Here is a 19,964-nt window from a genome sequence, read left to right as displayed (position 1 = left end):
TTGGAGGCAGCAGCGGTGTTGCTGAAGAAAAGGTTTTACATGGTTTCCAGGGAGATCTGCAGAGGTGAGTGGCAGAACCACACAATGACAATTGTACTTCAGCTGCAAGTCTTCCAGGTAACTTCATGGATAAAAGTTTGTTGCAGAAAGTAAGAAATCTCAACTACAGTGGCCTGTAAAAAATGACTTAACTCTTGTTGCGTTCAGATATCCCAGAGATGCTGCCCCTGCTGGCTGGCTGTGAGTCAAGAGCTGCTGCTTCCTCAGGGGTGGGGATGGGCAGGGTCAGCTCCACCACGTTGGGTGGTGAAACCTCAGTAGAGGCTGAAGTTCTTCTAGTAGGAGCTCTGAAAGACAAACATTTACTAATTAGGATACAGAAATCCCTGCATCTAAAGCAGTGCTGCCAGGGGTGGCTCACAATGAAGCCACCCAGTAGCCATGTTCATTCCAGAAATTCCCTAAAAGATTTCTGTAGCACTAAATGGCTTCAGTAACCCCCGAGAATTTTGGCTCATAACTGGGTCAGCATGACACAGGTTCTATTTGAGCATACACTGAACAGGGGAAAAAGTACCAGTAAAAGCATCAGTATCTTCTCTATTTAATTAGGAAGGGGTGTTCACCCTACCAACTGTAAAATGTGGCTCAAGATTGTCCTTTTATAATATCAAACCACTTTTTTTTATTTAGAGCACAGTGAACAAAAGTAAATGCAATTCTGTAATTACTGGGTTATCTAAGCCGATGGTTATCTAAACCCATGTGCTAGAAGATTGTAGTAAACTTTAAGGACAGAGTAAGGAAACAGTTTTTACAGTCTTCAGCAAAAAGAAAACTGAGATGACCTTCAAGAGTAAAGAATTCTTTCAGTTATGGACTAATTTTGCTGGTTTAAACTTGATCTTAGAAAAACCCAAAAGCAACCCAGGAGTGTTAGAACTTACCTGGTAGAAGGTAGTGAGCTCTGTAGGGACATAGAAGTCTGACTACCACTGGGAGAAAGAGCCACAGGAAGCTCTAAATTGTACTAGAAAATTTGAAAAGAAAAAACAAGTTGACCTGTTGGTTGTATAACAGGATTGGGATATCAGGAGCATTCACAGTGCTTGGCATTTGCAGAGATGTTGGAAGCAGGTGAATCTTCCCTGCTTTCCCATATTGTGAGTTGTCCTTGAAAGACACTCAGTACTAGGCTGGAGCTCTCACTCAAGATTTTGGTGGCAGTTAAGTAGAAAGCTCACCTTGTCAAAGTACATTTGAAAGGCTGCAATTAAATCAGGATTTGCTTCTAGAACATCAGCTATCACTTGGTTGACAGTTTTGCTGAAGGCTTTCAGCTCCCGAAGATGAATGTCTCTCTCTTCCAGTGTTTCTGTTCCATCTTCCCTCTGAGACTCAATTTCTCTAGATAGTTTGGAACACTTAACACAAATATTTTAAAGCATTATTCTTATGAAAATACAACACTTTTTCAGAAACCTGCTAAGTTAAAATCACAGAGTTTAACCCACACTAGTGTATAAAGTTAAAAGCTCTCATCAATAAACACACAAACCTGTTTTAGAACCCTGTTTAGTTTTGGCTTCTGTTCTTCAATGTCTTTCTTCAGCTGGAAAATAAGAGCTTCTTTTTCCTTCTTTTGCTCTTTGAGGAGAGCCTGCTGCATCTGTATTACATCAAAGTGTTGTTGCATGCTCTGCAAATTCATTTGAACAGTAATATTAGTTTATAAAGCAGGATTGGTATTTCAATTGGTATTTCACTTTTTGTATTTGTGAAAGGGTCTGCTGTCATTACTACTTGTTTCTAAATGTAGCTCAAGCAATTAGTGCTAATGTGAACTCAAAACTTTCTGCCAGTCCACCTGTTTGGTGGATACAGACCTGGACAAAGAAACTCCCAGGTAATTTACATCTCTCTTGAAGGCACTGGTAATGAAGTTGCAGGTATGTCTTTTCAGATATATCTCATAGTGGCCAAAAATTATTTACTTGGCACCCTACCAATTTACCAGTGCAAGCTATCCTGAAAAAAACCCAACATTGTTTCCTGTAGGAGAAGAGGGATACCTTTGACTGGAATGAATAAAATCAGTTCCATAAGGGCAACTGGGTTTTTTAATAAATAAATAAAAGGAACTTAAAAAAATTAAAAGGCAGGAATGGGGTTGCTGTAACACCTCATTATATACCAGGACTGATACTCCCTGATGAAGATCTGTGTCCCTTTACTTTACCTTAAGAAATAACATCTCTGAAATTAGAGCTGTGTCCTGTGGTGGTAGATAAGCAATGGGAATGATTATTGACTGTAGGCAGTGACTCAGGGCTTGGAACTATCTTGTGGAATAGGACCATGTGCCTTTGCTTTTTCTGCCTAATAAAAGTATAACTGAAATGTCACACACCAGAATTAAGTGTTGCTCTTTCCTAAGGTCCAAGTGGCTTTTTGATAACCAGGGGAACCACGAGTGATTCCTTGCTGTGGAGCCTGAGACCACATGCTCTTGTTTGCCTGCGTTCAGTGCTCAGCCTGCTAAATTGCATGTCAGCTAATTTAATCCTGTTTAACTGAGGCACCCTCAGTGCTGATAAAACTGAACCTGTTCCAGAAAAATCCTGGGGTGTAGATGCCAGAGTCCCAGGCTGTGTGGAATTTTCTCTGTGGTGCTGGGCAGGATGGTACCATGGTGCTGTGTGCTGCACATGGGGCTGCTTTAGTGGCTGCCAGAACAGCAGCTGTCAGTGTGGGATTCTGAAACTTCTAGCTGAATGTGACTAAACCCCTGAAGTTTTGGTGTGATTCAAGAAAATTCAAATAATCACTTTTTGAAAGGGGATAGAGAACCTTTTAAAAATCATATCTTAATAAAAGAGCAGAAAAAAAATTGTTCCACAATGTCTTATTCTTCCTCTAGGATGACTTGCATGGATTTAGCTACATGCTGCAGTCTTGTCTGACTGAACTTTACTTGTATTTACCTGGATATTTTCTTGAAGTTCCTTGATCTTTCTTTTTTTGTATTTGTATTTTTCCTCAGCATCCTTTTTGTCCTTTTCTAGTTTCAATTTTTCCTCAATATCCTCACCTGTGATCCCAAACAATGGAGCAGCATTATTGCTGTGCATACAACTCAATTTTCACTTGAAAATAACTGCATCTCAGAATATTACTATATTGGTGTTGGCTGTATTTCAGTGCCTCTAGGTTGAGGGGTTTTTAAGTACTCTCCCACTAATTCCAAATCACTGTGAAAAAGTAACTGACTTCATGAGGGAGAATGATTTTAGAGCTACTGGTTCCAGAGCCAGCAGAGGGCACAAAAGTTAAATAATAAGTATTATTTAGAATTAAGTTATCTTTTCTATCTAATTTCTATTTCACATACTTGTCTCAGGGACTGCCTTTAGAGAGTTTTTGTAGTGTCTGTTCCAGTTTTTAAGTACACACAAACTGTTTTCCATAGCCATGATTTCTTTTTCAGCTTTGCAGATCTTTGCATCCAAATCATCACCTTCTTGCTGAAGTGCTTCCTTTTCCTGTGCAGCCTGAAAGCAAACCCACTATTTTAGGTGACTGCAGACATACCAAAAATATTAAGATAATTATACAGAAAATATTTATTATACAGCAATATTTAGGGGTTAAAACCACTTGAACTGAGATTGGGTGCCTAGGGAACTGGAAGGAGGAGTTATTTACAGTATTGAAGTTCTTTGAGGTGTTTCATTATGGATACCAGCCTCTCTGCCTGAGCTCACTTAGTCCTGCCAGCAGCATCTGTATTTTGTGAGGATCAAAATAAATAGATTCTTATTCAAGAACCAGGGTACTACATTTTGGATAAAGACAGATTTTCTCTTTTTTCCAGTGAAAAGCTGAAGTATACATAGGTGGTTGGTAAGTGAAAGGGGAAAGTGGACATTCTTCAAGGTATAAACCCCATATAGTAAAATGAAAGGTAGAAAGAACTTAAGGTCCCGTGAGATTTCAATAAAGTTCTTTCCAGTTCAAAGTGGATTATAACTTGACCACTAATTCTTCTGTATTTGTAAACTAATGAGCACTGAAGTTTTCAAAGTGCTCAGAATTAAAGCTCCACATAAATTCTTGTGAAATTACTGTATCATTTCAATAACCAGTGGTGTCAGATAAAACAATTAGACTCCAAGTAGGCAGTAGGCATGGAGGTTGTCTAAGAACCCGGGGAAATCTATAGCTTAAATAATTGAATTATAATGAATGATGTTGATAAAATACCTTAATTGCATAGTAGGCCTGACTTTTCATCTCCTCTCCTTCAGGTGGCATCATGGAAAGAGTAAAAATTTCGTATTTGCGTTTCAGTTTATCAATTTTCCATAGGCGATCTTGAAATTCAGCACTGATTTGTTTGGGGAGAAAGTAAATGGGTTGAGAAAATGTTTGTCTGGTAGTGTTTTGAGGGCAATTCTTGCTGCAGCAGTTTAAATTCCTGGTGTCATTCAAGCAGCCTGTACCAGGAATTGTGCTGCTACAGGTCTTGGTGGTTTTCTGTGCTTTCCCAGCCACAAACATCCCTTGTTCTGGTTACCTATGTGCCTTTTGAAGACCTAAACTGAGTTAAATCTGTTTTCACATCCCAGATCACTGCATCCCAGGAGGCTGTGCCACAGTCCTTGCCCAAATTTACATGTTTGGTAATGCACTCCCAGAGCTGCCCCAGCTGCTCCAGCTGATGGTATCTTAACATTCCCATGGCAGGATGGGTGTGAGAACAGCCAGGAACAAACCCAGATCTGACTCTGGGAGTATCCAACAGCTGGGTGACACCAAAGGGTCACAGTCTGTGCTCTCAGTCACACTAAATCACTCTCATTCCCATTGGGAGGGGTGTGGGCAGCAGGGCAGCTCAGCTGCTGAGTGTTTATTTTTGGCTGAATCTAGATACTGGGATTTCAGGGCTAAAGCCATCCCAGATGCTTTGGGCTGATTATTACAGGAGGGAAATGTTATTTCTATGTCATTGCTTTATAAGAGGGTTTATATGTAATTAATAAGATTTAATTTGTTATATAGCACACACAATGGAAACTTTATTAGTTAAAAAGAAGAAAAAGTTCAACCAAATGAAATACACCACAAAGCAAACCAGTCTAACTGTTTGAATCAAAGAAATTGCAGTTTTATCAAGCAGGTAGGAGTAAACCATCTCTAAAAGCAACTTTTCTGTCTCATATATTTTGGCATACCTCCAGATACATGGTTTCACACGTCCAGATTATTTTGAAAAAGGCAGAGTCACACACATAGTGTTTACTGTAAAAAAATGTCTGTGACTGAGGTTTCCTCTCACTTCTGCTGAGGCTCCTCACTCACACACAGCAAGGCCACTGATCTCCTGTTCACCAAGGGGTCAAAGCTGCAGCCTGGGGGGTCACATATGGGATCTCTTGCTGGCCTCAGCTGTCTTGGTAGATAACTTTGAGCAAGATTTATTTAATCTTCAATTTATCTAATGGTGAAGCTGGGTAAAATGCTTCTCTTTTTACTAAGTCCCCATAAAAAATGCACTTGGTCAAAGCTACAAGTTGAATTTTTGTTAGAACAGTTACCTCAGCTGGTGCCGTTCCTGATCCAGCAGCCTTATCTGGGAATCCAGCATTGCCTTTTGGATCCTGATTTCCTCAGTTCTTTCTGCTATGACTTTCTTTAACTCCAATTGTTGTTTTTCCAGTGTTAGAACTTTCTCTGCTTTATTACACAGAGTATTTCGAAGGCGCTTCAGTTCTAGTTTTAAGAGATTATCTTCCACCATCATCTCCTAATCAGTGCCAAATGGTATCAAAATAAGAAATATTCTTTTAATTAAGATTATTTATAATTTAGTTAGTTAATATTTATTCATAATTTTACCTTTAATATATACACAACTGTAAAACTCAAAAAAGTTCCATGTTTAGGGGAAGAGCTTTCATTGATGAGGGAGTGCACCAGTGAAGTCAAAGGCAAAACTCTTTCCCCTGCTACTTTGCTTTTTGCTACTATGTCAGTGCTTCCTTTAGGAAGGCTACTGCAGAAAAAAAAATTGTGCAGTAAGAGGAGGAGTGAGAATTTTATTCTTCTGCTTGTCAAAATGTGAGGAAAGGATTTACACAGTGTTTCTAATTCCTTAAACTGGAATACAAACTGATTCAAATAATCTGTTAGAAAAAACCTGCTTACAGTTTAATAGCAACACTGTGCCAAACTTATTAGTAGGCATCACAGCTTGAGAGTAAAAACTCAGTGTTATGTAAAGACATCCTTGAGCAGTAAATATATTTTCTATTTTAAAGCTAATTGTTTCTCAGGGGAAAAACCAGCAACACTCCCTGACCTGGTGGATGTTGTAGTATAACTAATGTGGGATTAAATTGATATTTCATCAAACTTCCTGCTGTGGAGGGAGGAGAAGCAACACTTTGCCTAGTAAGATGATAGTGATGAAGATGACTCCAAGTCTGGTAAAGAAGTGTAAATTAGAAAACTACAGAAGGTGTACTAATGTTTGTAAGGATGTAACACTGTGGAAGGCAGATGACACCCCAAACAAACAACAGCGTCCTGTATTAGTAAAGTTGCAAAGTAATACTGTACCTGCTTAATGTGTTTTGCTTTTTTTAACTCCTGAAGTGATCTCTCATTGAAAAGTGTAAGTTCTTCTATCTTCTCTATCAAACCACTTGTTTCCTCTCTTGTCTTATCAATTGTTCTCTTGGTGATTTGGATATCACTCTGTTTCAAAATAGGTTAAATTGAGCTTATTTCAGTGAATGTAAATTGCAACAAAAGCTACCAGGTAATTTTAAATGAGATGAGATGTTTTTAAGTCCTGGAATCAGAACCATCACCATGATGTGTCCAATATGCTGCTCTGCAAACTGCATGGCATGACCTCATGCAGAGTGCTACACGGGGAATTTGGACAACTTTAAATGCAACCGTACTTAAGAATTTATGAAAACTATAAAAGTAATAGCGTTACAAAACAGCATTCTCCTATTTCTGCATGGACCTAATGATAAACTCAGACATTTGCAAGGCGTCAGTCACACATTGATGAAAGCTCAGCTTGTCTTTCCAACATTCAATGCTTGTCTTCATGCTAAGGTGTCTCACTTGGGCAGTAATAATCTCTTTTTTTGGAAGTTATTGGGAATTTATGAAATTTTCCGCATGGGTTACACAAAGTTCTGATACCCTTTAGCCTACTACCAACTTCTTCATTACTAAGATCCAATCTACTTAATTTGCTGAGGGTTCTAAATAAAACACAGTCAAATATGTTCTAAGGCAGTTACCTGAAGTTTCCTGTACAGTGACTGTAGAGCATCATATGCCTTTTTCTTTTCTTCTAAAGTTTTCTTAAGTTCAGCAACTTTTCCTTCCAAAACTTCTTTTTCATCTGAATTAATCTCCCCTTCTAACCGTGACAGCCGTCTCTGTATTTGCTGAATATAAAAATCCTGTTAAAATAAATTTGAAGAGAATTAATAGTCTGAGATAAGCAATAAACTTGGATCTAAATGTTGGCTTTAAGACAGTCACCCAATTAAGCTATTGTTTTCTGGCTTTTAGACCTCATTAGCAAAATATCTCAGATGACTGATGAGCAGTGATGGTTTGGGGTAATCTTCTAGAAGAGTAACAAAGCACACTCAGCGCAGCTGCTGTAGGGAAGCTTACAGTGGAGTTGCCATCTTGTTGCTACCAGTGGATGCTGATATAAAAGCAAATTTTCAAAGTGGTGCATAGGAAATATGCACATAATCCAATTAGTAAATAACAGGATTTTGGCATGTACCTCTTGTATTGCTTTAAAAATATACCCTGAGGTGTCTGTGGTTCAGAGGGATCAAAGTAAAGAACAGATTTTAGGAATTAGTTGTAAAAGCAGCAGATCCAAAAAATAATGAAACACACAAGTGCAAAATGTAGGTGATATACTTTGTCAAGTTTCAGTAATTTCAATTTTATCTGTACATCTAGAAACAGAAATAAATGCAGCCTTCAAATGATACTGCATAACATTTCTAAAATGGAAAACTGCTCAAGATTACAGAATTCAAACAATGTGCTGTCAGTAGACTCAAGAAACAATCATAGTATGAAAATACATTATTATTTTACCTGGTTGTATATTAATTCTTGTTGTTTTAACAGATCTGTGTCAAGTTTGCACAGTCGACTCTTGAGACTTTTAAGTGTTTTTTGACCTCCCTCAATTTCTGCCAGAATAATCTTCTCCTTTTCACTCTGCGCTTTTAACTCCCGAGTCTTCTTGAAAAGTAGATCCTTTAACTGTCTCATTTCATTTTCTTTTTCCTGGTGACAAATTGATCATTAAGTAGAAGAAATAAGTAATTCATCACATAAATTCATTTCTGAGAAATTGTTTTTATTAATCATAGAGAGAAATATATTATTACAATATCCATTAATATGAACGTGGAATTTTGTAAGTCTTCAAAATGGTTGGCAAAAAATCTATTTGACTTAAAGAGAAAGTAATATTTTTTATTCATTTTTTAAAAATCTAATCCTACCCTACAATTACATGACTTTTTTTCCCAGTTATAGGAGTGGTCTTCTTTTCAGCCTTTCAGAAATCTAAATTCCTGTCATTCTTTTAAAAAAAAATCTCCTTACTACCTCCAGCATCTGTGAATATTTCAGGAATATAATACAAAGCTTTTCAATGGTTTATTAAATTTTGTAACACTGTGTGTACACAAATATGTACATGTGTGTTTATCTAAGATGGAATAATTTTGAAAAATAACACTTTCTAAAATCATTCAGAGGTAAGTTGGCATTAACACAGTGCAGGAAATGAAGTTTTAGCAGGATAAAAAATAATGCTGAACATTTCAGATAACCTGAAATGGACTGAAAACAATGAAAATTGAGATTATTTTCTTTTTATAACCCTAATAGGGAAAACAATTTTATTCTTTCCCTCCCTCCTTCCACCTCTCCCACATAAGTAGCCAAAGCCCTTCCAAAGCTCAGGCCATTGAGCGTACCAGTTTCACATCCTACAACAAGTGATGTGATTTCCCCTTCCTGTTCCAAAGGACTCATTTACATTCAACTCAAGTCTGGTACAGAATTTGAAGATGTACATTTAAATTAATATGCAAAACACCTGAGAAATCACTTCTCTACATTGAGTAACAATGTGTTTATTCTGGATTTAATATGTATGTAACCATCTTACTGGCTTAAAAAATGGTAAAAGGTAATTTAATGCCTTCTCTAAGGGTTTGTAATCACATTGCCCATTCTACCCAACAGATTTTTTTTTGTAGTTGAACTTGCTGTAAGTGCAATTCCAAATTCAAAACTCCAGATGTAAAAGGCAAGTGTAAGTTTAATATGAAATTATTATGGACTGTAGGACATGTCAGTAGGCTTTGCATCATGCTTGAACAAAGGAACTTTCTTCTGGAAGCAAACTGATTTTTAAGCAAGTGCCAAATTCTGAGCTGTATTTCTGATGCTAATAACAATTATAAATTCATCCACTGACACTAGATCGTAATTTGACCTTCACTTCATGGTCCTTACTGCATATCTGAATTAGTTTTTTGAACAGAAATTGTTGCTCTCCCTTTAAGTAAAGTTGTTAAAAGAGATAAGACATTCAATGAGCCTCACCGTTCAACAGTTTTTTGCTACAAATTGAGCAGGGAGAAGTACCACAGAACTAGAGAGCAAAACAGTGACATTTCATCCACATTGTTCCTGTAAATATCTCTTCACAGCAAATTAACAGATGCAGCAAATAGCCATGTGTGTCTAATGGTGATGGAAGGGAGGCTTCTGACTAATACATTACAGACATTGTTCAAGAACAGTTCATCCTTGCTAAAATATTCCCCTGCAGCTGTGGAGCTGCCAGGCTCAATGTCATCTTAGGTTATCTGCCACAGACATGGGTAAAGAAAACCTGCTAAGGCTTTTGCCACCCTGGAAACTGTCTGAAGGGGAAGAAAAGAAGGTTTTCATTTTAATGAAATGCTACATCATTACTTGTTTTCAAATTATCTGAAAAGCCAAAACAGCAAGGCCTGTAATTTAAGAAACTCTCTATAAAGGAAAGACATCCCATCTCTAGTTTCTGAAAGTGTATTTAAAATGTGTGATTAATGCCTGTGGAGTTAAAAAGTTTGAAAAATGACATTCACTCTACTGCAAGGCATCATTTCACATGCATGCTCTAGGAAACATAAAATGGAGAAGAAAAAAGAGAGCATACAGTGGTATGAGAGAGCATGCAGAGGTACAGCTTTGTTGTCAGTCATGTGGGACACCTGCTGCCACATTAATTTAACCTGGTCATTCTGGAGCAATGAAAGCTTCAGAATATCCAGTGCTCAGTTTTCCAGCAAAATGTAAAAGAATATTTCTGTCATGTTCAGTCAGAAGCTAAGTACTGAAAATACTTTAAGAGAATTAGTAGCAAAATGACAAAACAGTATAAGGATTTCCTGAAACGCAGGAAAGTTCAGAAGATTGCATTACAACACTGCATTTATTCAAAAGCTCTTTACAGCTAAGCAGATGATACAGAATTTTTTTCCCTATACTTAATTTGCAGCCTAAGAAGTGGGCTTTCAGTTTTAGAAAGGTATTATTAGGCATGTTAAAAAAAAGTCACCTTATTATAGCTTGTATATGTCACTTCCCAGATCAAAATCTTTATTCACAAAAATGAATCTAAAGTGAGCCAGTAATTATTTAACAGTCCACAAGTTGGATGTGTCAGAGTGTCATGTAGTAGAATTAAAATAATGAAGAGCAGACCAGGCCAGCCAAATCTGATTAAAAGATTTCTAAATATTTTTAAACTGTTTGCCTGCAGCTCTTTGCAGGTTTATAAATTTTGGTGGTGTTTTACTAGAGCCAAGAAGTTTTTGGTGGCAGTGATACTGAAAAGTCATCCTGACAAGATTCTCACTCGTTAAAAAATCTATTGATGGGTATCAGTATCCTGAACTAATATAGTTGGAATTACTAGGATAATTTATTTTCTTTCAGAGTTTTCTCAGCACAGATATATCTACATGCACACTTCAATATTTGATGAAATAGCTACATGTCCTATCAATACTTTAATTTCATTTTAATAGAAATTTTTTTAATTAAAGAGATAATTTTAAAATATAAAGCTTGCAAATACAAACAACTCCTCATTTCTAGAAACCACAAAAAACATTTTACCTCAACACTTTTTTCTTCTTCTTTCAATATTTCTTCCAGCTTCAAAGCTTTCTCTTCTGCTGTGAGTGTCTCCTCAATTGCAAGCTTCAGTTTATCAGAAAGATTTGCATTTTTTTCATTAAGAAGTTTTAAGCTAAACAAAATAACAGAGGTTAAATGTAGGTTCCCTAGACAATGCTGCCAAAAGGAAGCAGCAAATCTGACTGAGCCTCAGTCTAAACTTCAATCTGTGATAAGCAAGGCTCTGATTGTTTTTCCCCCATCCTTTAAAAACAAGGATTACCAAGAGCATTTTGCCTAAATTACTCAGTGCCAAATCTATGCATGAATAACCAGAAAGTTGGAGGTTTCAGTCATCCACATTATTTAAGGTTCTTTTCTATCTCAAGTATTTGGTTGTATTATTAATCCTTACAAATGTTATCTTTAAATGTCTGTTTCTTACCTGGCTTGTTTTCCCTGAATTTCTTTCTTCAGATTGGTAATTTGTGTTCTCAAAGACTCTAGATCAGAAGCAGTTCTGTTCACAACAGATTTCAAATTCTGCAGCTAATAAATGACAAAATTGAGCAAGAAAGCTCTTACTTACTTTGGTACATGTTAAGACACTTAAAATTATATTTCCTATTTATTGGAAAGTATTCCATTGCTTTTAAACAGTGCTCTCCAAATGAGGAGTGCTGCAAATTCTGAGGTACTGTAAATTGGCCCAGCTAGTAAATTCAATAGACTAATTACACAGTATGAGTACTGGTGAAAATAATAATAATTAAGAATTATGAATTATGGAGGTGCTATGGACTGCAATTCTTGTCCAACAGCATCTGTGTAAGTGGAACCATAGTTTTATATTGCACAGTTGACTTGGCTGAGGTTCTTTGTGGACATGGATAGCCTTATATATCTAATAAACATTTCTGTGTCAAACTTTGCTGGATACATAAAATTATTTTGATTAAGAAATCACTGTGACAAAAATACACAGATATTTAATTTGGTAAAAAATACATGCCAGCATACACTTATTAAATAGGATAGGAATACAATCAGTAGCTCTTTAATCTTCACAGTATCACTTAGCAGCATAAGTTTAATTGTTTTCACTTTCACAGATGAAGAAAACTGATCAGGAGCTTGTATAGCAGGTTTCTTAGAGGTCACAAGTTGTTGGCTGAACTGTCTCCTTCCCTCCTCGTTTCTCACATGCATCCCACAGATATTCTAATAAGGGGAGACTGTTCTACTATCTCATCATGGAGTATTAATTGTGAAAAACTTCAAGCAAGAATCTCACAGCTTGAGATGAAAACCGACCAATTCTACAAACCCTCAAGCTTGCATAAATTACAGGGTAATCTAATAGCCTACACCTTGTTTGAGCTACCTACAGTTTAATTAGGAGATCAGTCTATAAACCACCTGCTACAGAAAAGCTATCCCAAAGTTAAGGCAACAGCAGATGCAGGGTTTTTCAAAAATCACCAAGCTTGCTGAGTACCCCAGTGTTACCATTTTCTTGTTAAGAAAAAACTTACTCAGGTAATACAAGTGTATCCCTTCTCAGCAGAGCCATGAAACTTGAATTACTTCTTAGAAATACTTCTACAGGCATTTAAGTAATTAAGCAGTGCAGCTCATTCCCAAGTTTAAGTTCAAATTCAGTACGGACAGCATCAAGCATGGCTTGTTCACAGGGCAGCCCTGTCCTTTTTGATTAGAAATCCATGTGAAAGCAGTGGGTGTTCTCCCCAGGAATTGTAACCACACTACCAGGCCATCAACTCACTCCCCTGAGAGCACAGGACAGGAATTGTTTGGAATCTGGAAGAGATTTCTCTCATCTTTATCCAATACTGCAGTCTATGTCTGCTAAAGGAAAGAAGCCTCCTGAGGCATCTAACAGTGTTAGACCATTTAAGAGAGAATTTATCCATTTTACACCCATACAACAGAGAATACATTCCAATCTTTTCACCACTCTCAATGACTGGATTAAGTTGAGGGCTCAGATCCCAATAAACAGGACTTGGCTGAGAAAAGCAACATTTTGGTGAATTATTACGAGCCTAGTATAAAACCAGAGAAAAGGAGATGCTATTCCTGTATTTCCTCCATCTGGTGCTCAGTTCTAGTTTCATTCTGTTTTCCTGAACTGTTTGGTCCCCTTACCTCATCCTGCAGCTGAGTCCTTCGAGCATCCTGAGCCTGGAACTCCTTTCGGAGGTTGTTTGCTTCCCGCTCAGCAGTGAGGATTTTCTTTTCATACTCCATGTTATTAACAGTTTCATTTACCAAAAAGGCAGTCTTCTCTCTCAGCAAAATTTCCTTGTTTCGGATCTCCTGTTTTATCTCTGCAATTAGCTGTCAGGATAAAAACTTTTTAGATTTGCTTGCATGAGTTGTGTTAGATTAATAAAGGGTACAACCAGAAGATCAATTCCTATTATGATTACTATTTTCCTGAGACAGCCCAGTTATCATTCTTAAAATTACTTTATTCCATGGATATATCACACCAAACACTACAGTGGTTTTGGACAGGAAACTTCCAAAATATTCTAATAATTTAAAAACAAAAAGACACTGTAAACTCTTATGAAAATAAAATAATTCTTTATTGATTGAATTGGGAAAAAAAGAAGCTAAGCAGAACTTCAGGTAGACTTGAAACAGATGAAATTAAACAGGAAAATTACCAGCATTAATGATGCTTACTACCTGACAGATGTATAGCTACGCAGTGAAAATTGTGCATTTTGAAAGGTTAAGTAAAACATTAGCTACCCAGAAAATTATACTGGAGTTTTGATTTTAAATAATAAACAAAAAAAGCATCCCGAATCAAACCCAAACCCCAGAAATGGATCAGTTACAGCAGTTTTACCAAAGCACATTGATCTATCTCCTGATCTCTTTTCTGCATCTGATGAATTGCATTCTCCCACTGCCTGATGACTTCTTGCCTTTCTTGATGAACCCTGCGAAAATCCTCAGCTGCTCTGTCAAGCTCCATCTGTTTAAAAGAAAGCACCTCCATGATTTCTGAAGTTTAAAATGCCACATAGAAACAAGGGATCTTTGAGAACCTTAAGCACAAACCTGGGCTGTGATGGTTTCTGTAAGCTCATTGTCCAGAGCTCTGCGCTTCTGGTTTGCTTCCATGGTCAACTTTTCTATCTGAAGGTTTAATGCCTAAAATGAAAGGATATGGAAATATTTGAAAATGAAGTATTTGAAAATAGATCACATTTTATAAATTCTTAAAGCCCTGCAAAAAACAGGACTTAAATTATTGAGGCATCAATTTTATTGTGTTTTAGATAACAAAAAATTTACATCATAGCCTCCCAAATTTTCAGTCAATACAACTGGCCATAAGAACCAAACTTCAGCAAGACCAAAGTAACCCTCAACTGTGTTTAAATGTGTGTGTAGTGTCCTTGGCATACAGCAGTGAGAGTGATTGTGTAAACCAAAGTTTTTGGGTTAAGTATTTAATGAATAAAAATCAAATTTCTCCTTACTCTATTTAATGAAAATTTTAAAATAATAATATTAATAAATAAAGAAAAAAGAATATTTAAAAAGAGTAATAACCAGGGTTACTTACCTCTTTATTAATAATATACTTGGGAACTCACCCTTATAAACTCTGAACTTTTGACTGGAATTCCTCTTTATACAGACATATATGTTTATGTCTTCCATTATCCCAGATAGCTTTACTGAAGCATCTGTAATTTGTTCTCAGCAATATTAATAAATGCAACAGCAATAGTAATAAATTCAGTTCTAAAGGGAAATCCTACACTATTCACTCATACTTGGGTGAATTTTTGAACTAACTTCTTTTAATTCAGTGGCCCTGTTTTCTAGACTTCATTATCTATTTGTGCATCCTCTCAAAAAAATTTAAACTTAAATCTTATGCAGATGAATAAGCAAATTAATGTCTTCAATTGTGTCTCTCATTATTGTAAAACCTGCTCTCTCAACTTCAAAATGAGTCTCATATGGAATTGCACCGTTGTGCCAAATGGAAACCAGGTTCAAAGCAGTGCTGTACAAAATCTTGTCTTCATTTTATCTGACTTGATAAAATGATTCTTCCTTTGGTTTCTGAAAGTTGCTGTCATTTCTACTTACTCCTAGTTTCCCTTCATCTTGCAGTGCATACTTCTGGATTGCACTGGCGTCATTATCTGTGCGGTTTAATTCCTTTAGCCAGCTCTCCAGAAGTTCCTCATCCCAGTCCATCTGTTGTTTTAAGTTTTCCAGCTTCTTAGTGTGCTTTATTATAGTATTCTAATAAAAGAAGAGAAAATTAAAGGCTCAATATCAAATATCTAATATCCATTGAATAGTAATTGAAGCATCCAGTTCAAGCTACTGGTAACAAGTCTGCCCACGTCTTGTCCACAGACTTGATAGTTTTCTTTTTTATTAATTATACTTGAGGAATGCTATTGGACATCCTGGTCTTAAAGAAGAAACAAGCCAGTAGGTTGCCACAAATTTAAAATGCAAATAATTTTAAACATTAAAGTCAACCTCTGGCAAGATATACCCATCTGCAGGGTATTTGTTCCATATAATAAACTGATCTGAGGCATCCAAAGGGAAAGTTTCTCCCTCACTCACTGAGTTTTTAGACCTTATGTCGGACCCTTATCCTACATATCAATTTTCAAATGTGACCTCTTCACATGACTGTGAAGAGACATCCTGACACAAAAATGAGAGAATCTAGATCCAGATGAACAGTGTGAATATCTTCATCCTGCTACCCATTCTGAGAGACTGGAGTTACAAACAGACTTAAGAAGAAAAAGAGCAAATCTAAAAAAATAATTAAATAATGAATAGAAAGAAAAAGAGACAGTTTCAAACCCAGAAGACCACCTGTAACTGAGTAGTATTAGATTACTTTGTAACTTAAACCAAATCTTTCATCTTGAAATCATGACCCAAGTTTATTTTATGCAGAGATTATTTGCCACCAACCATTTGATTTTTAAACCATTGAGAAAATACCTGTGAGAATTAGAAACACAGTGAGATGGATGCATGGCTGTGTATCTGGCATTAAGAACAGAATTCTTTCAATATCTAATTAATATTTGCTAAGTCTTGACCAGTCTATGCAATAACATCCTCAGTGTCATTTTACTTGCCTGCACAGGGAAAAGCCCATCCAGATCATCTACTACAGTTTATAAGCTTTGTTATAATTAACTATTAATGACATACTACCATGTGCGAGTGAGGACAAGCCATAAAATTTTGCAATAAAGGTGCTCCCTTCCAAACATTTCAAACCTTACTTCTTGAGTGTTTCTCTTTTCTCTCAAGGAAGCTATTTCATCTTTCAGTCGTTTAATGTCGTTTTTGAGACGTCCATATTCTCTCTCAGCAAGGGCTTTAAAGTGATGTTCAGTTTCAATTTCACTCTCTTTGGCTTTGTAAAGAGACTGCAGAATAATAAAGTTCAGTATTTTACAATAAACAAAAGGCACACATCAGCAATCTTTTCTTTCATATATAATTGAATCCCAAATTTGGGAGAGATGGTTTCACCATGTAAATGAAGGAATTTTCAGAGAAAATTTATTGATTTGATTTTAGTATCTTAAATACACGTTGTTATTTATACATATGTACACATTGTATCAAGTATCCACAGATTGTAGCCCTTTTGTAGCCCCTAAAAACTCAATTCTAAGATTTTTCACCCAAGATTTAGAATCTTAACATTTCAGCACCAAAATCTTGATGCTCTTGATCACCAGTGGCATTACTGGTGATCAGATCCAGGAGGCACACCATAAAAATTATTCTATCATTCTGTGCTGAGAGAGATCTCCCCTGCTATAACAGTACCTGGATATTGCTTAACCTTTCTTTCCTTAATTCAAATTAATGCTTGAACCTGGCCAAAAAAACCCAAGAAGTTGTTCAGCTGCAGAGAAGTTCCTTAAGACTTTTTCACCAGGATATTTTATCTGAAAGGCGTAAATCTTTGTCTGAAGACTCTTTAGAAGTCTAAACCAGCCCTTTTGGTCGGTTAATTCAGAATGTAGGTAAAGACTTAGATCTTGACCATCTCAATTAATTTTTCAGGTCTGTGAATTAAGTCTTCACCAGCATTTCACAACTAATTCTTCACCATTATAAAGATTATAATTTTTTTCCCTTACACTGGTGTTTCCTTGACCATTTTTTTTTCTATTAATATCTACAGAAGTCCCCATTCAGGAAGAAATCTAAAATGCACCCCTCCTGCCTTTTTCCTAGGTACAGTACTTTGAATTTGGGTGGTCTTAATGACGATCAAATAATATCACTGAGGTACGTAGCTTAACTTTTGTTTCCTGTGGAAATTCTGGAATAAAGGCCTAACAAATCTCTAACAAAGCTGGCAAAATAGATAGGGGCACCAGGCACAGAGAGATACTCAGGTTACAGGTCTGTCTGTCTAAACGGACCTGCTACAGGGGGTGGGTGTTTTACCTGAGAGAAGTTTATCTCTTGTCTCACGTTTTTCAAATGAGACGTCATCGCCTCTATGCGCTCCTCACAGTTGGTCAGCTCATTCTGCAGGTCCTCTTTTTCCTTTTGCAACTTGTGCAGCTGTTTAAGAGTCAGAATCGACAAGTTACTGTTTGTGGTCAAGTGTTTATTACCTGCAATTACCTAAATACAGTCACTGCACGTATTAATGAGAAAATAACGTAAGAAAACTGCGCATGTTTCTGCTACATCCCTCCAAAGCAGTGAAATGAGGGATTTCAGGAGAAAACCCGGAGTTTGCCGAGGGAAAGGACAACTCACACCGCTGCTCCTGCGGGGCTCGGGGGATGCGGGCATCGCCCTCCCGATCCCCGGGCAGCTCCGCGGAACCCGAGAGGTTTCCATCCATCCATCCATCCATCCATCCATCCATCCATCCATCCATCCATCCATCCATCCATCCATCCATCCATCCATCCATCCATCCATCCATCCATCCCTCCCCGGCCCGGGGGAAGGCCGGGCTCCTCTCTCCGCACTCACTTCTTCCTCCAGCGCCTTGTTCTCGGCGTTGGCCACAGGCAGAGCATAGCCGGGATCCCACTGCAGGTCGGCCAGCACCGAGGCGGCCGTGGGGTTCTCCATGGTCGCGGAGGGGCCCGCAAGGGCCGGGGCTGCGGCAGGGCCGGGGCTGAGGCGGCTCCGGGCGCTTGGCAACGGCGACAACGGCGGCTCCGGCCGGGAGGGGCCTCGGGCGGCGCCGCCCCCGCTGCGCCCGCGGGCCGGGCCGGGCCGGGCCGAGCCGGGCCGAGCCGAGCCGAGCCGAGCCGGGCCCGCTCAGGATGGACGCGGCTCGTTGGGGCACAGCGGGCCGGGCACGGGCTCTGCCGTTCGTGGCTGTGCTGCAGGGGACGGTGTCAGCCCCAGAGCCGCCGGCAGCCCCTCAGAGCCCCCCGCTCCTCTGCCAGAGCCAGATGCACCGAGCCTGGGCCGGCAGAGGGGCGGCTCATCTGCCGCTGGGGACAGCAAAGAGGCCTGGGGCTGGCAGCACCTGCCCTGGGGACACCAAAGAGGTCTGGGGCTGGCAGCACCTGCACTGGGGACACCAAAGAGGTCTGGGGCTGACAGCACCTGCCCTGGGGACACCACCTGACGGGGGTCTGCGAGGGTACACTGTGTGTGTCCTGTTTGTGAGCAGGCCTTTGGCATTGTCTCCACAACTAGCAGGTGGGTTTCCCGAGCCACGCTGCGCTCAGGTGACCATAAACACTAATGTCAGTCCTTGTGAACTTGCCTGTCACCTTGTGAAGCCATCTGTGCTTCAGGGTGTAAATTACTCTGTGCCCCTGAGTTCCACCATTCTCAGACCAAGGCAGACACAGCACTCTTGGCAGGAATCACTGAGCCATAGAATGGTTTGGGTTGAAAAGGACATTAAAGCTCATTTGATTCCAGCCCTGCCGTGGGCAGGGACACCTTCCACTCCCCCAGGTTGCTCCAAGCCCCATCAAACCTGGCCTTGAACAATTCCAGGGATGGGCCAGCCACAGCAGCTCTGAACAACATGGGCCAGGGCCTCACCACCCTCACAGAAAAGAACTCTCTCCTAATAACTGATCTAAACCTACGCTCTTTTAGTTTGGGTCCATTCCTCCTTGTCCTGTCACTACATTATCTTGTAAAAAGTCTCTAAAAAAAGGAAGGGTAGCCTTGATGCAGAAGCCCTCCATTGGTGATAATTGTCTGGCTAAAGCATCTGAAAAGACATTAAAGGAAGTATTCAAAGCGTGATTCAAAGGTGAGCCAAACAGCAATAAGTGCTGACAAATTTTTGGGAGGTGGTTTGGAGGAGCAAGGAGTTTTCAGTGAGATTTCTAACAAATATGGGCCTGTGGCAGCCTACCAACACAGACCACAGAAGACAATGGTCTTGCTACATATCTATAAATGTATTATGGGATATTTTTAGAGAAGAAAAGTTTGCTGCAGGACAGTGAAAGTCAGGCCTGATGAGGATGCACCAAAAGCGTGACTTGAAGTATTGTGCAGATTATTGCACTGATCATCCCCTGAGAACAGTCCTGCATTATTCTTAAAGTATTGAAGAAAAAAGGAACAACAATGTATGGGGGCAACAGTTTCTTAAAAATAAACAAATAGTACAGGGTTCAGTGCCTCAAGCTACCTGTGAAAAAAATACAGAT

The 19,964-nt window shown here is 38.6% G+C and overlaps 1 protein-coding gene across 1 annotated transcript; it reads right to left on the bottom strand.

Annotated features, from left to right (window-relative positions):
* Positions 1-187: 187 nt before the first annotated feature.
* Positions 188-18,464, bottom strand: CCDC39 (coiled-coil domain containing 39). The gene is made up of 20 exons (XM_058812340.1): positions 18,304-18,464; positions 17,761-17,880; positions 16,575-16,721; positions 15,397-15,555; positions 14,350-14,442; positions 14,135-14,263; positions 13,420-13,611; positions 11,696-11,799; positions 11,251-11,383; positions 8,155-8,349; positions 7,326-7,490; positions 6,622-6,759; positions 5,598-5,806; positions 4,264-4,387; positions 3,392-3,551; positions 2,985-3,091; positions 1,559-1,699; positions 1,245-1,424; positions 948-1,030; positions 188-347 (listed from the first exon to the last, which is right to left on the bottom strand). The coding sequence occupies exons 1-20, from the start codon at positions 18,403-18,405 to the stop codon at positions 188-190; spliced, it is 2,841 nt and encodes a 946-aa protein (XP_058668323.1). The 5' UTR covers positions 18,406-18,464.
* Positions 18,465-19,964: the final 1,500 nt, after the last annotated feature.

Source organism: Ammospiza caudacuta, chromosome 11 (genome assembly GCF_027887145.1).
Source record: "Ammospiza caudacuta isolate bAmmCau1 chromosome 11, bAmmCau1.pri, whole genome shotgun sequence".
Taxonomy (NCBI): Eukaryota; Metazoa; Chordata; class Aves; order Passeriformes; family Passerellidae; genus Ammospiza; species Ammospiza caudacuta.
Note: the sequence above shows the minus strand (reverse complement) of the source record. Positions and strands in the feature narration are given on the sequence as shown.

Excerpts from the sequence above, each read along its gene's own strand:
- CCDC39 (XM_058812340.1), bottom strand. The coding sequence starts at position 18,405 with ATGGAGAACCCCACGGCCGCCTCGGTGCTGGCCGACCTGCAGTGGGAT. Across the intron at positions 14,443-15,396 it reads AAGATGAAGGGAAACTAGGA|GCATTAAACCTTCAGATAGA; the intron begins GTAAGTAGAAAT and ends CTTTCATTTTAG. Across the intron at positions 6,760-7,325 it reads CACTGTACAGGAAACTTCAG|AGTGATATCCAAATCACCAA; the intron begins GTAACTGCCTTA and ends ATTTTGAAACAG.